Source organism: Salvelinus sp. IW2-2015, linkage group LG8 (assembly GCF_002910315.2).
Source record: "Salvelinus sp. IW2-2015 linkage group LG8, ASM291031v2, whole genome shotgun sequence".
Taxonomy (NCBI): Eukaryota; Metazoa; Chordata; class Actinopteri; order Salmoniformes; family Salmonidae; genus Salvelinus; species Salvelinus sp. IW2-2015.
In genome coordinates this window covers 4,562,848-4,576,004 of record NC_036848.1, presented here as the reverse complement: position 1 = coordinate 4,576,004, position 13,157 = coordinate 4,562,848, and the positions used below count along the sequence as shown (strand labels likewise).

The following is a 13,157-nucleotide window of genomic DNA, read 5'->3' as shown; positions in this document are numbered from 1 at the left end:
TCCAGCAAACTCCTACCCGCCAGACTACCTGCCACCGAGCCCAAGGCCAAATTGAGTTTGTGCACACGCACAGTTCACAGTGGAGGCGTTCTCTAATGGAAATATGCAAATACATGCTATAACACGCTAATAGGATCTCGCTAGCTCGTTGCTTGGCTCTGCCCACCTCCTTGCTTGTTCTGCCCACCTCCTTGCTTGTTCTGCCCACCTCCTTGCTTGTTCTGCCCACCTCCTTGCTTGTTCTGCCCACCTTCCTTGCTTGTTCTGCCCACCTCCTTGCTTGTTCTGCCCACCTCCTTGCTTGTTCTGCCCACCTCCTTGCTTGTTCTGCCCACTATGACTCATTTGCTCCGACTGTAAACGTCAAAGATGAACTATTTTGGGTTAGTTATGAATACACTATATCCCGAAAAGTATTTGGACAACACCTAATTCCAAAATCATGGGCATTAATATGGAGTTAGTCCCCCCTTTGCTGCTATAACAGCCTCCACTCTTCTGGGATGGCTTTCCGCTAGATGTTGGAACATTGCTGCAGGGACTTGCTTCCATTCAGTCACGAGCATTAGTGAGGTCGGGCACTGATGTTGGGCGATTATGCCTGGCTGGCAGTCGGCGTTCCAGTTCATCCCAAAGGTGTTCGATGGAGTTGAGGTCAGGGCTCTGTGCGGGCCAGTCAAGGTCTTACACACCAATCTCGACAAACCATTTCTGTATGGACCTCGCTTTGTGCACGGAGGCATTGCTATGCTGAAACAGGAAAAGGCCTTTCCCAAACTGTTGCCACAAAGTGGAAGTACAGAATCGTCTAGAATGTCATTGTATGCTGTAGTGTTAAGATTCCCGGAACTAAAGGGCCTAGCCAGAACCATGAAAAACAGCCCTAGACCAACAGCTCCGCCCCCCCCGCAGCTACTCGCCCAAGCATCCCCAGCTTCTCCTTCACCCAAATCCAGATAGCAGATGTTCTGAAAGAGCTGCAAAACCTGGACCCGTACAAATCAGCTGGGCTAGACAATCTGGACCCTCTCTTTCTAAAACTATCCTCCACCATTGTTGCAACCCTTATTACCAGCCTGTTCAAACTCTCTTTCGTATCGTCCGAGATCCCTAAAGATTGGAAAGCTGCCGCGGTCATCCCCCTCTTCAAAGGGGGTGACACCCTAGACCCAAACTGTTAGACCTATATCCATCCTGCCCAGCCTATCTACAGTCTTCGAAAGCCAAGTTAATAAACAGATCACTGACCATTTCTAATCCCACCGTACCTTCCTCCGCTGTGCAATCAGGTTTCTGAGCCGATCACGGGTGCACCTCAGCCACGCTCAAGGTACTGAACGATATCATAACCGGCATCGATAAAAGACAGTACTGTGCAGCCGTCTTCATCAACTTGGCCTAGGCTTTCGACTCAATAGCCTTGGATTTTCTAATGACTGCCTCGCCTGGTTCACCAACTACTTTGCAGACAGAGTTCAGTGTGTCAAATCGGAGGTCATGTTGTCCGGACCTCTGGCAGTCTCTATTGGGGTGCCACAGGGTTCAATTCTCGGGCCGACTCTTTTCTCTGTATATATCAATGATGTCGCTCTTGCTGCGGGCGATTCCCTGATCCACCTCTACGCAGACGACACCATTCTGTATACTTCTGGCCCTTCCTTGGACCCTGTGCTAACTAACCTCCAAACGAGCTTCAATACCAAACAACACTCCTTTCGTGGCCTCCAACTGCTCTTAAACGCTAGTAAAACCAAATGCATGCTTTTCAACCGTTCGCTGACCGCACCCACCTGCCCGACTAGCATCACCACCCTGGACGGTTCCGACCTAGAATATGTGGACAACTATAAATACCTAGGTGTCTGGTTAGACTGTAAACTCTCCTTCCAGACTCGTATTAAACATTTCCAATCCAAAATCAAATATAGAACCGGCTTTCTATTTCGTAACAAAGCCTCCTTCACTCACGCCGCCAAACTTACCCTAGTAAAACTGACTATCCTACCGATCCTCGACTTCGGCGATGTCATCTACAAAATAGCTTCCAATACTCTACTCAGCAAACTGGATGCAGTCTATCACAGTGCCATCCGTTTTGTTACCAAATCACCTTATACCACCCACCACTGCGACCTGTATGCTCTAGTCGGCTGGCCCTCGCTACATATTTGTCGCCAGACCCACTGGCTCCAGATCATCTATAAGTCTATGCTAGGTAAAGCTCCGCCTTATCTCAGTTCACTAGTCACGATAACAACACCCACCCATAGCACATGTTCCAGCAGGTATATCTCACTGATCATCCCCAAAGCCAACACCTCATTTGGCCGCCTTTCCTTCCAGTTCTCTGCTGCCAGTGACTGGAACGAATTGCAAAAAGTTGGGGACTTATATTTCCCTCACCAACTTTAAACATCCGCTATCTGAGCAGCTAACCGATCGCTGCAGCTGTACATAGCCCATCTGTAAATAACCCACCCAATCTACCTACCTCATCCCCATATTGTTTTTATTTACTTTTCTACTCTTTTGCACACCAGTATCTCTACTTGCACATCATCATCTGCTCATTTATCAGTGTTAATCTGCTAAATTGTAATTATTCGCTCCTATGGCCTATTTATTGCCTACCTCCTCATGCCTTTTGCACACACTGTATATAGACTTTCTTTTTTTTCTACTGTGTCATTGACTTGTTTATTGTGTTATTGGCTTGTTTATTGTTTATTCCATGTGTAACTCTGTGTTGTTATCTGTGTCACACTGCTTTGCTTTATCTTGGCCAGGTCGCAGTTGTAAATGAGAACTTGTTCTCAACTAGCCTACCTGGTTAAATAAAGGTTAAATCAAAATTAAATAAAAAATACAATTATTCCTCCTCCACCAAACATTACATTTGGCCCTATGRATTCGTGCAGGTAGCATTCTCCTGGCATCCACCAAAACCAGATTAGTCTATCGGACTGCCAGATGGTGAAGCGTGATTCATCACTTCAGAGAACATGTTTCCACTGCTCCGGAGTGCAATGGTGGCGAGCTTTACACCACTTCAGCCGACGCTTGGCATTGCGAATGGTGATCTTAGGCTGCTGCCCAGCCATGGAAACCCATTTCATGAAGCTCCCGAAGAACATTTATTGTGCTGAAGTTGCTTTCAGAGGCAGTTTGGAACTCGGTAGTGAGTGTTGCAACCGAGGACAGACGGTTTTTAAGCACTACACGCTTCAGCACTCGGTGGTCCTGTTCTGTGGGTGGCTTACCACTTAGCGGCTGAGCGGTTGTTGCTCCTAAACGTCTCCACTTCACAATAACAGCACTTACAGTTGACCGGGGTAGCTCTAGCAGAACAGAAATTTGACGAACTGACTTGATGGAAAGGTGCCACATTGAAAGTGGTGCCACGTTGAAAGTCACTGATCATAAAAAAAGCTAGCTAACTGATGGATGCAAACAAAGTTCTTCCCCAAAAATATAGCAAAACGACATAATCTGTTTCAGTAGCTATAGTTGGCTAACTAACTATATAGCTAGGTGTCATCATCTAAATTAACCCTAATTTATAAGACAGTTCTTATTTGATTAATGGTAGTCGGACCCATCTATGGGAAGCTAGCCACAATAAAGGATTAGCCACAATAGTGGACTTTGCAATTAGCCTTCAAAATAAAAGTATGTCATTGATTGTGATGCAAATGAATACAAATACTAGAAGTATTCCATAATTGAATAGATCATGCTAAACGAGGTTGGAATGTTGTTATATCGAATCAACAAAAGACAATAATTTGTTAATTTGACAAAAATCTGTTGAAATCACACTGGATGTATTACACTTTAGAATTGCATTGGGGGCATACTTATTTCACTGTACAGCCTTACCTATGGATTGTGGTATCAGTCTACTCAGCGACACCCAGAGAACATTAGCGTCATAGCTCTTATTGCGGGACTCTGAAACAACTGTGAATTGAGCCACGTTTATTGTCAGCCTACTATGTGTATTGAACACTATTCCAGAGGAAAAACAATACTACGTGGGTGTTTTGGAGTCTGATAACTCTGAGGAGGACGTTGGGAAAAAATATCTTGGGTATTGAGTGATACCCCATTTCATTGATCCCCACTCCTTAGGTAAAGCTGTACAGTGCAATATGAATGTCAATACACACAATAGGCTGACTGGGGAGGTGATTTCACACAGTCACAGTCACGCGATAAGAGCTACAACGCTAATATTTGTATAAACTCTTCACAGTTGTGTTCTGTGGTAGTCACCAAGTAGACTGATACCCCATTTCATTGCTTCACATTCCAAACTTGTTTAACAAATATGGCATGATTCCACCAATTGTAACCTTCTGCCTCACTTTCAAATASGTACCTTTATTTTGAAGGCAAACCGCAAATTCCACTGTTGTACCTAATACTTATTGTGGCTAGCTTCACAACACATAACCCAGTCTGGTCGAGCTTCACTAGCCAGATGAAGCTAGCTGGCTGCTAATTACGATAGCTTTGGGCAACAGGGTTAAGTAGCTGGCTAGCTATTTATTTTCATGAGCTGAAGTTCAATTTCAATAGGTGAACAACAAGTGGCTACCTAGCTAATACTTACTCACAAGGATTCCTAAATCATTGCTAAGAATATTGAAAATCACTGCAGTTTCAGGCTTGTTGTATAGGTGATAGCTAGGTACCAAGCTAAAGCTACCCCAGAAGTTGAGGTCGAACAAATTATGCTTTATTATCAACACGGTAATGTAAACACATCGTTCGTAGCCGGTGTTTGCTTGTTTGCAGACTTTTTTGTACAGCTTTGACAGTACTACAGACAGTAGTGGTGTCGCTTGGCTTGCACCTGCAAATTCAGAACACATATATTTTATAATAGAACTGTGTTATTTGACGTGTCAAAATAAAACGTACTTAATGCGTCAAATAGTGTTATTTGAACGTGTATCTTTTTTGATATTGTAAGAAATGCTGTCTTCATTGACCTTAACACATAGCTATAATACTGTTATAATGCCTTCCTTATTAAAGCAGACTTTGTTGCAAATATCTTGCTACACCCCACAGTTAAACACCATCTGCCCGTAACAGATACAAACCTCACTCCCCCACGCAGGGGAGGATGGCTGACTCAGACCTTTTATTACCACTGATAAGGGAGGCATGCCATTATACGAGCACGCACACGCACACGCACATGGACACACACACACACACACACACACACCCTTGCTTTAGGCTGGGTTTCCAAGAACAAAGAACAGTGCCAGGAACCAATGAGGCATGGACACCAGCGTGGAGGGAACGGGCCTCCACTTACAGCGACCAGTCAGGAGCACGAACTACAAGAATCTACCTACGTCATTRACTGTATAACWTGAACTGCYCAATATGTTTCGGGTCTCRTCTTCCGATAGTTCCCTAAGAACTAGACGAACGGGGCCGTGCAGCACGCTTTGCTCAGATATCTTTACATCCGAATAAACTGTCTTACTATATACCGATCCACCCTGTCCAGCGTCTTGACTTGGTCTCATTTCTCTAGTAACGAATCATCAACAANCCCTTGCTTTAGGCTGGGTTTCCAAGAACAAAGAACAGTGCCAGGAACCAATGAGGCATGGACACCAGCGTGGAGGGAACGGGCCTCCACTTACAGCGACCAGTCAGGAGCACGAACTACAAGAATCTACCTACGTCATTTACTGTATAACATGAACTGCACAATATGTTTCGGGTCTCTTCTTCCGATAGTTCCCTAAGAACTAGACGAACGGGGCCGTGCAGCACGCTTTGCTCAGATATCTTTACATCCGAATAAACTGTCTTACTATATACCGATCCACCCTGTCCAGCGTCTTGACTTGGTCTCATTTCTCTAGTAACGAATCATCAACAATATGTAAAGACCCAAACGGCGCTCCATAGTGAAACACATTATGTTCATACAGGTGGGCATTGTTTTGTCCTCTCCTCCCTGTGTCGCATGGTGGGCCCCTAGAGTCAACATGTGACACTGATACTTGAGTGCACTGCTTCCTGAGTACATGCTGATATTTACTCAAACGTTCTAAACATACAAGATTCATCTGGCTTTGTCATAATTTGGATGTTGTTCCGAAATACTTCCCGAAAGAAATGTAGGCTATGTTGACCAAGAAACACGCTGTTCTGTTTCTGTTTGGAGTCAAAGGGTTATTTCCCTGGAAGATATTCATCTGAACTTCATAGCCTACAACTCTAAACAGGATGGTGTGTTTCTTGAATCTCGATTCGCATGCAACGAAAGGTTGAGTAAACATCAGCGTGAACTCAAGAAGTCGTTTCACTACTTCCACACAAAGGAAGCATTCAGACCGATTACATCATAGCTCTGATTCAATAACACAAGCTGCATATTACTCTAACAGGGTAATGATATTTGCTTTATTTTCCACACAAGCATGGCTACCTACACTGCGGCTGTGTCAATTGTATCAAGTTCCTTCACCCCACTGAATCAATCTGCCTCGCTATAGGTCTTAGGGTGGATTGATAATAATATAGTTATTTAGCATTAGCAGATGCTTTTATCGGTAGTGACTTTCAGTTACCACACATATTCAAGTCGTTCTTGAATTGCAAGGGGATTTGGGCATGGCATTTTGAGAAAAAAAAAGATGTTCATTATTCTAGATGTTTATTAAATTGTATTTGGGTACATCTTCCCATTCTAAATCCACTAATATGGCAGCGTAATGACTTTAAATCATTTTTACCATTATGATAACATTGTGCCACCAGTAGGAGTAGTAACACCAATGACGGTAACACCAATTACACATTTTAGGTCATTGAGGATTTTCTTAAATTGAGACCACATATGCTAAAATCTTAGGCCATTAACCCTTTAAAATAATTTACTAAAGTGATATGGTTAATCATGTTGCTCACAATGTGATTGTCCTTCATTTAAATTGAGTAACACCATTTACACTGTTTATTTAGACACCAAAATATCAGTGGAATCCTAAAATGTATGACATAGTAAAAGTGTTTGATTAGCTAATAATTTTCTTTAATATAGACCCTTCCACTGATAGCAATGTGCCACTGGAGAGAATGCTCAATGTCTGTTTATATCTTTGTAATGAGTGATTATCAAGGTGGTAACAACAATGACATTAAACACATTATATTTGTAAATATATATATATATATTTGAATAGCCTTTGTTCTTGTTTTTGTATWAAAAAAAATATTTAACCTTTATTTAACCAGGCAGGCTAGTTGAGAACAAGTTCTCATTTGCAACTGCGACCTGGCCAAGATAAAGCAAAGCAGTTCGACACACACAACAACACAGAGTTACACATGGAATAAACAAACATACAATCAAWAATACAGTAGAAKAATCTATATACAGCATGTGCAAATGAGGTAGGATAAGAGAGGTAAGGCAATAAATAGGCCATGGTGGCAAAGTAATTACAATATAGCAATTAAACACTGGAATGGTAGTATGTACAGAAGATGAATGTGCAAGTTGAGATACTGGGGTGCAAAGGAGCAAAATAAATAAATACAGTATGGGGATGGGGTCGATTGGATGGGCTATTTACAGATGAGCTATGTACAGGTGCAGTGATCTGTGACCTGCTCTGACAGCTGGTGCTTAAAGCTAGTGAGGGAGGTAAGAATCTCCAGCTTCAGAGATTTTTGCAGTTCGTTCCAGTCATTGGCTGCAGAGAACTGGAAGGAGAGGCGGCCAAAGGAAGAATTGGCTTTGGGGGTGACCAGTGAGATATACCTGCTGGAGCGCGTGCTACGGGTGGGTGCTGCTATGGTGACCAGTGAGCTGAGATAAGGCGGGGCTTTACCTAGCAGAGACTTGTAGATAACCTGGAGCCAGTGGGTTTAGCAACGAGTATGAAGCGAGGGCCAGCCAACGATATCATACAGGTCGCAGTGGTGGGTAGTATATGGGGCTTTGGTGACAAAACGGATGGCACTGTGATAGACTGCATCCAATTTGTTGAGTAGAGTGTTGGAGGCTATTTTGTAAATGGCATCACCGTTGTCGAGGATCGGTAGGATGGTCAGTTAACGAGGGTATGTTTGGCAGCATGAGTGAAGGATGCTTTGTTGCGAAATAGGAAGCCGGTTCTAGATGTATTTTGGATGAGAATGCTTAATGTGAGTCTGGAAGGAGAGTTTACAGTCTAACCAGACACCTAGGTATTTGTAGTTGTCCACATATTCTAAGTCAGAACCGTCCAGAGTAGTGATGCTGGACGGGTGGGCAGGTGCGGGCAGCGATCGGTTGAAGAGCATGCATTTAGTTTTACTTGCATTTAAGAGCAGTTGGAGGCCACGGAAGGAGAGTTGTATGGCATTGAAACTCATCTGGAGGTTAGTTAACACAGTGTCCAACGAAGGGCCAGAGGTATACAGAATGGTGTCGTCTGCGTAGAGGTGGATCAAAGAATCACCAGCAGCGAGAGCGACATCATTGATGTATACAGAGAAGAGAGTCGGCCCGAGAATTGAACCCTGTAGCACCCCCATAGAGACTGCCAGAGGTCCGGACAACAGGCCCTCCGATTTGGCATACTGAACTCTATCGAGAAGTAGTTGGTGAACCAGCGAGGCAATCATTTGAGAAACCATGGCTGTTGAGTCTGCCAATAAGAATGCTGTGATTGACAGACTCGAAAGCCTTAGCCAGGTCGATGAATAGGCTGCACAGTAATGTCTCTTATCGATGGCGGTTATGATATTGTTTAGGACCTTGAGCGTGGCTGAGGTGCACCCATGACCAGCTCTGAAACCAGATTGCATAGCGGAGAAGGTACGGTGAGATTCGAAATGGTCAGTAATCTGTTTGTTAACTTGGCTTTCAAAGACCTTAGAAAGGCAGGGTAGAATAGATATCGGTCTGTAGCAGTTTGCGTCTAGAGTGTCTCTCCCTTTGAAAAGGGGGATGACCGCGGCAGCTTTCCAATCTTTGGGAATCTCAGACGATACGAAAGAGAGATTGAACAGGCTAGTAATAGGGATTGCAATTATTTTGGCAGATAATTTTAGAAAGAGAGGGTCCAAATTGTCTAGCCCGGCTGATTTGTAGAGGTCCAGATTTTGCAGCTCTTTCAGAACATCAGCTATCTGGATTTGGGTGAAGGAGAAGTGGGGGAGGTTTGGGCGAGTTGCTGTGGGGAGCGCAGGGCTGTTGACCGGGGTATGGGTAGCCAGGTGGAAAGCATAGCCAGCCGTAGAAAAATGCTTATTGAAATTCTCAATTATTGTGGATTTTTTCGGTAGTGACAGTGTTTCCTAGCCTCAGTGCAGTGGGCAGCTGGGAGGAGGTGCTCTTATTCTCCATGGACTTTACAGTGTCCCAGAACTTTTTTGAGTTTGTACTACAGGATGCAAATTTCTGTTTGAAAAAGCTAGCCTTAGCTTTCCTAACTGCCTGTGTATATTGGTTCCTAACTTTWGTGCTGGTCAAGGGCAGACAGGTCTGGAGTGAACCAAGGGCTATATCTATTCCTAGTTCTAAATTGTTTGAATGGAGCATGCTTATTTAAGATGGTGAGGAAGGCACTTTTAAAGAATAACCAGGCATCCTCTACTGACGGGATGAGGTCAATGTCATTCCAGGATACCCCGGCCAGGTCAATTAGAAAGGCCTGTTCGCAGAAGTGTTTTAGGGAGCGTTTGACAGTGATGAGGGGTGGTCGTTTGACCGCAGACCCATTACGGATGCAGGCAATGAGGCAGTGATCGCTGAGATTTTGGTTGAAAACAGCAGAGGTGTATTTGGAGAGCGAGTTAGTTAGGATGATATCTATGAGGGTGCCCGTGTTTACGGATTTGGGGTTGTACCTGGTAGGTTCATTGATAATTTGTTTGAGATTGAGGGCATCAAGCTTAGATTGTAGGATGGCCGGGGTATTAAGCATGTCCCAGTTTAGGTCACCTAGCAGCACGAGCTCAGAAGATAGATGGGGGGCAATCAATTCACATATGGTGTCCAGGGCACAGCTGGGGGCAGAGGGTGGTCTATAGCAAGCACAACGGTGAGAGACTTGTTTCTGGAAAGGTGAATTTTTAGAAATAGAAGCTCGAATTGTTTTGGTACAGACCTGGATAGTAAGATAGAACTTTGCAGGCTATCTCTGCAGTAGACTGCAACGCCGCCCCCTTTGGCAGTTCTATCTTTGCGGAAAATGTTATAGTTAGGGATGGAAATTTCAGGGTTTTTGGTGGTTTTCCTAAGCCAGGATTCAGACACGGCTAAGACATCCSGGTTGGCAGAATGGGGTAGGCTTATGGGGTAGGCTTCTAATGTTAACATGCATGAAACCAAGGCTTTTACGGTTACAGAAGTTATTGGTTATTGATCTATGCAATATAATACATACTTTTGTTTATTTTCTAGCATTCAAAATGTTAGATAGAAATCTTTAAATCCCCAAAACACTCATTACTACTGGGACAAGCCAATTTGCTTGCCCTTAGTACTTTACTAGTACTAAACAATGCATTAAGGTAAAGTTTAGAAATACTTGCATTGTGTTTCATAATTAATAAACAGTTCAGTATAGACAAAAACATGTATAATGTGCAACTATTTGTAAAACTATGTGCAACTATGGTTGGAAAGCCGAAAGACGCTAATGCCAACGCAATTCAAGAATTACCTATTTTGTATATTTGGCCTTTGTATGAATCACACCCACGAAGTTGGTGTTTCCAGCACCATGCTCCCACCAACTAACCCACTGGAGAACATATGTTTTTAATTAGATAGGAATGAAACATAATAGTTAGGTTAATAGCTGCAACAGCCCTGGGGATGTGTCCAGCCATCACTCACTCACCTGAGAATGAGAACACAAGCAGCAACAAGGGAGTAGGCCAGGAGGGTTCCAATAGACATCATGTCTACTAAGGCTTTTAGGTCAAACAGGAAAGCCATGATCGCTGAGGAATAGGGATGACACAGACACAAGTCAGATACAAACGTTCATTGTTCATACTTATTCATGACTAATAATGATTACATTAAGAGTTCAATGAACCAAAATACAACACAACCACAACCCCACTCATTACATCCTTATACAGCACATTACAGAGAATTACACAGTCATTAATAAAGCAGGTTTATAATCTATTGTCCCAACCAACAGTAGAAAGTGTTTTGGTGATGCACCATACAGTCCCTGATTGCTATTACAGACAGTCACAGACACAGGTGTTTAGGGTATATGATGCAGGTGCCTTCAACCAAAAACTCTCTCAGGGTTCAAATGAAAACTAAGACTGGATCGCAAACAGCAACCTAGTCTGGGGAGTTGGTGTAAGATAGTCTGGGGAGTTGGTGTGAGATAGTCTGGGGAGTTGGTGTGAGATAGTCTGGGGAGTTGGTGTGAGATAGTCTGGGGAGTTGGTGTGAGATAGTCTGGTGTTGTGTTGTTGTTGTTCAGCTCCTCTCTGTGATCTTCAGACTGAAACAGTAAGGACTGATCACCTCTGCATGGTTAAACATAGACCAGCGGTATGTCAGGAGGCGCTGCTCACAACCACCATCCCCTCTACCAGGCACTGTGTCTCTACTGGGTCTACCCGCTGGTACAGCTGCTCTCTGTGCCCGTCCAAGACCCACTCCCACCTTAACATGTCCTTAGCACTCTTTGTAAAATAGTTATTCTGACTCTAATGGGACTTCCTGGATGAATAAATATTACATATATAATAAGAAAAACACTGCTGGCATCAAAGTCCTCACCTGCACCTGCAGTCAACCATCTCACTGGGAGAAACCCTGCAGACAGCACTATATTGCCTTAACCTATATAGCTGATAAACTGATACACTTATAGCCCGATAACTTATAGCCTGATAACCTTTAACCTTATAGCATTATTGCCTGATAACCTTATAGCTTAGCCCTAGTCTCAGTGAGCAGAGTAGAGACACACCTATGGACTATACTGAACCTGAAAGCTTTCTATTATAAATGGGTCTGCTGTACTAGGGCTACAGCACGACTCTGGCCATCTATAGGTCTGTGACTGTAGAGTTACAGCACTATTCTGGTCATCTATAGGTCTGCTGACTGCAGAGTTACAGCACTATTCTGGTCCTCTATAGGTCTGCTGACTGAAGGTTACAGCACTATTCTGGTCCTCATAGGTCTGCTGACTAGGGCTACAGCACGACTCTGGCCATCTATAGGTCTGCTGACTGTAGAGTTACAGCACTATTCTGGTCCTCTATAGGTCTGCTGACTGGGCTACAGCAGACTCTGGCCTCTATAGGTCTGCTGACTGTAGAGTTACAGCACTATTCTGGTCATCTATAGGTCTGCTGACTGCAGAGTACAGCACTATTCTGGTCTCTATAGGTCTGCTGACTGCAGGGTTACAGCACTATTCTGGTCCTCTATAGGTCTGCTGACTGCAGGGCTTACATACTATTTGGCATATAGGTCTGCTGACTGCAGAGTTACAGCACTATTCTGGTCATCTATAGGTCTGCTGACTGAAGAGTTACAGCTATTCTGGTCCTCTATAGGTCTACTGACTGCAGAGTTACAGCACTATTCTGGTCATCTATAGGTCTGCTGACTGCAGAGTACAGCACTATTATGGTCCTCTATAGGTCTGCTGACTGCAGAGTTACAGACTATTGGTCCTCTATAGGTCGCTGACTGCAGGGTACAGCACTATTCTGGTCCTCTATAGGTCTACTGACTGCAGAGTTACAGCACTATTCTGGTCATTTATAGGTCTGCTGACTGCAGAGTTACAGGCACTATTCTGGTCCTCTATAGGTCTGCTGACTGCAGAGTTACAGCACTATTCTGGTCCTCTATAGGTCTGCTGACTGCAGAGTTACAGCACTATTCTGGTCCTCTATAGGTCTGCTGACTGCAGAGTTACAGCACTATTCTGGTCATCTATAGGTCTGCTGACTGCAGAGTTACAGCATATTCTGGTCCTCTATAGGTCTGCTGACTGCAGAGTTACAGCACTATTCTGGTTCTATAGGTCTGCTGACTGCAGAGTTACAGCACTATTCTGGTCATCTTAGGTCTGCTGACTGCAGAGTTACAGCACTATTCTGGTCCTCTATAGGTCTGCTGACTGCAGGGCTAC

At 43.9% G+C, this 13,157-nt stretch overlaps 1 protein-coding gene across 3 annotated transcripts in view; it reads right to left on the bottom strand.

Moving 5' to 3' along the window:
* slc7a2 (solute carrier family 7 member 2) overlaps nt 1–13,157 on the bottom strand; it is a 51,993-nt gene that overhangs the window by 4,469 nt on the left and 34,367 nt on the right. For all 3 annotated transcript variants that reach the window (XM_070444701.1, XM_023992191.2, XM_023992192.2), the window contains exon 8: nt 10,875–10,977. In XM_070444701.1, the coding sequence (XP_070300802.1) occupies nt 10,875–10,977 (103 nt within the window). The remainder of the gene's footprint in view (nt 1–10,874; nt 10,978–13,157) is intronic.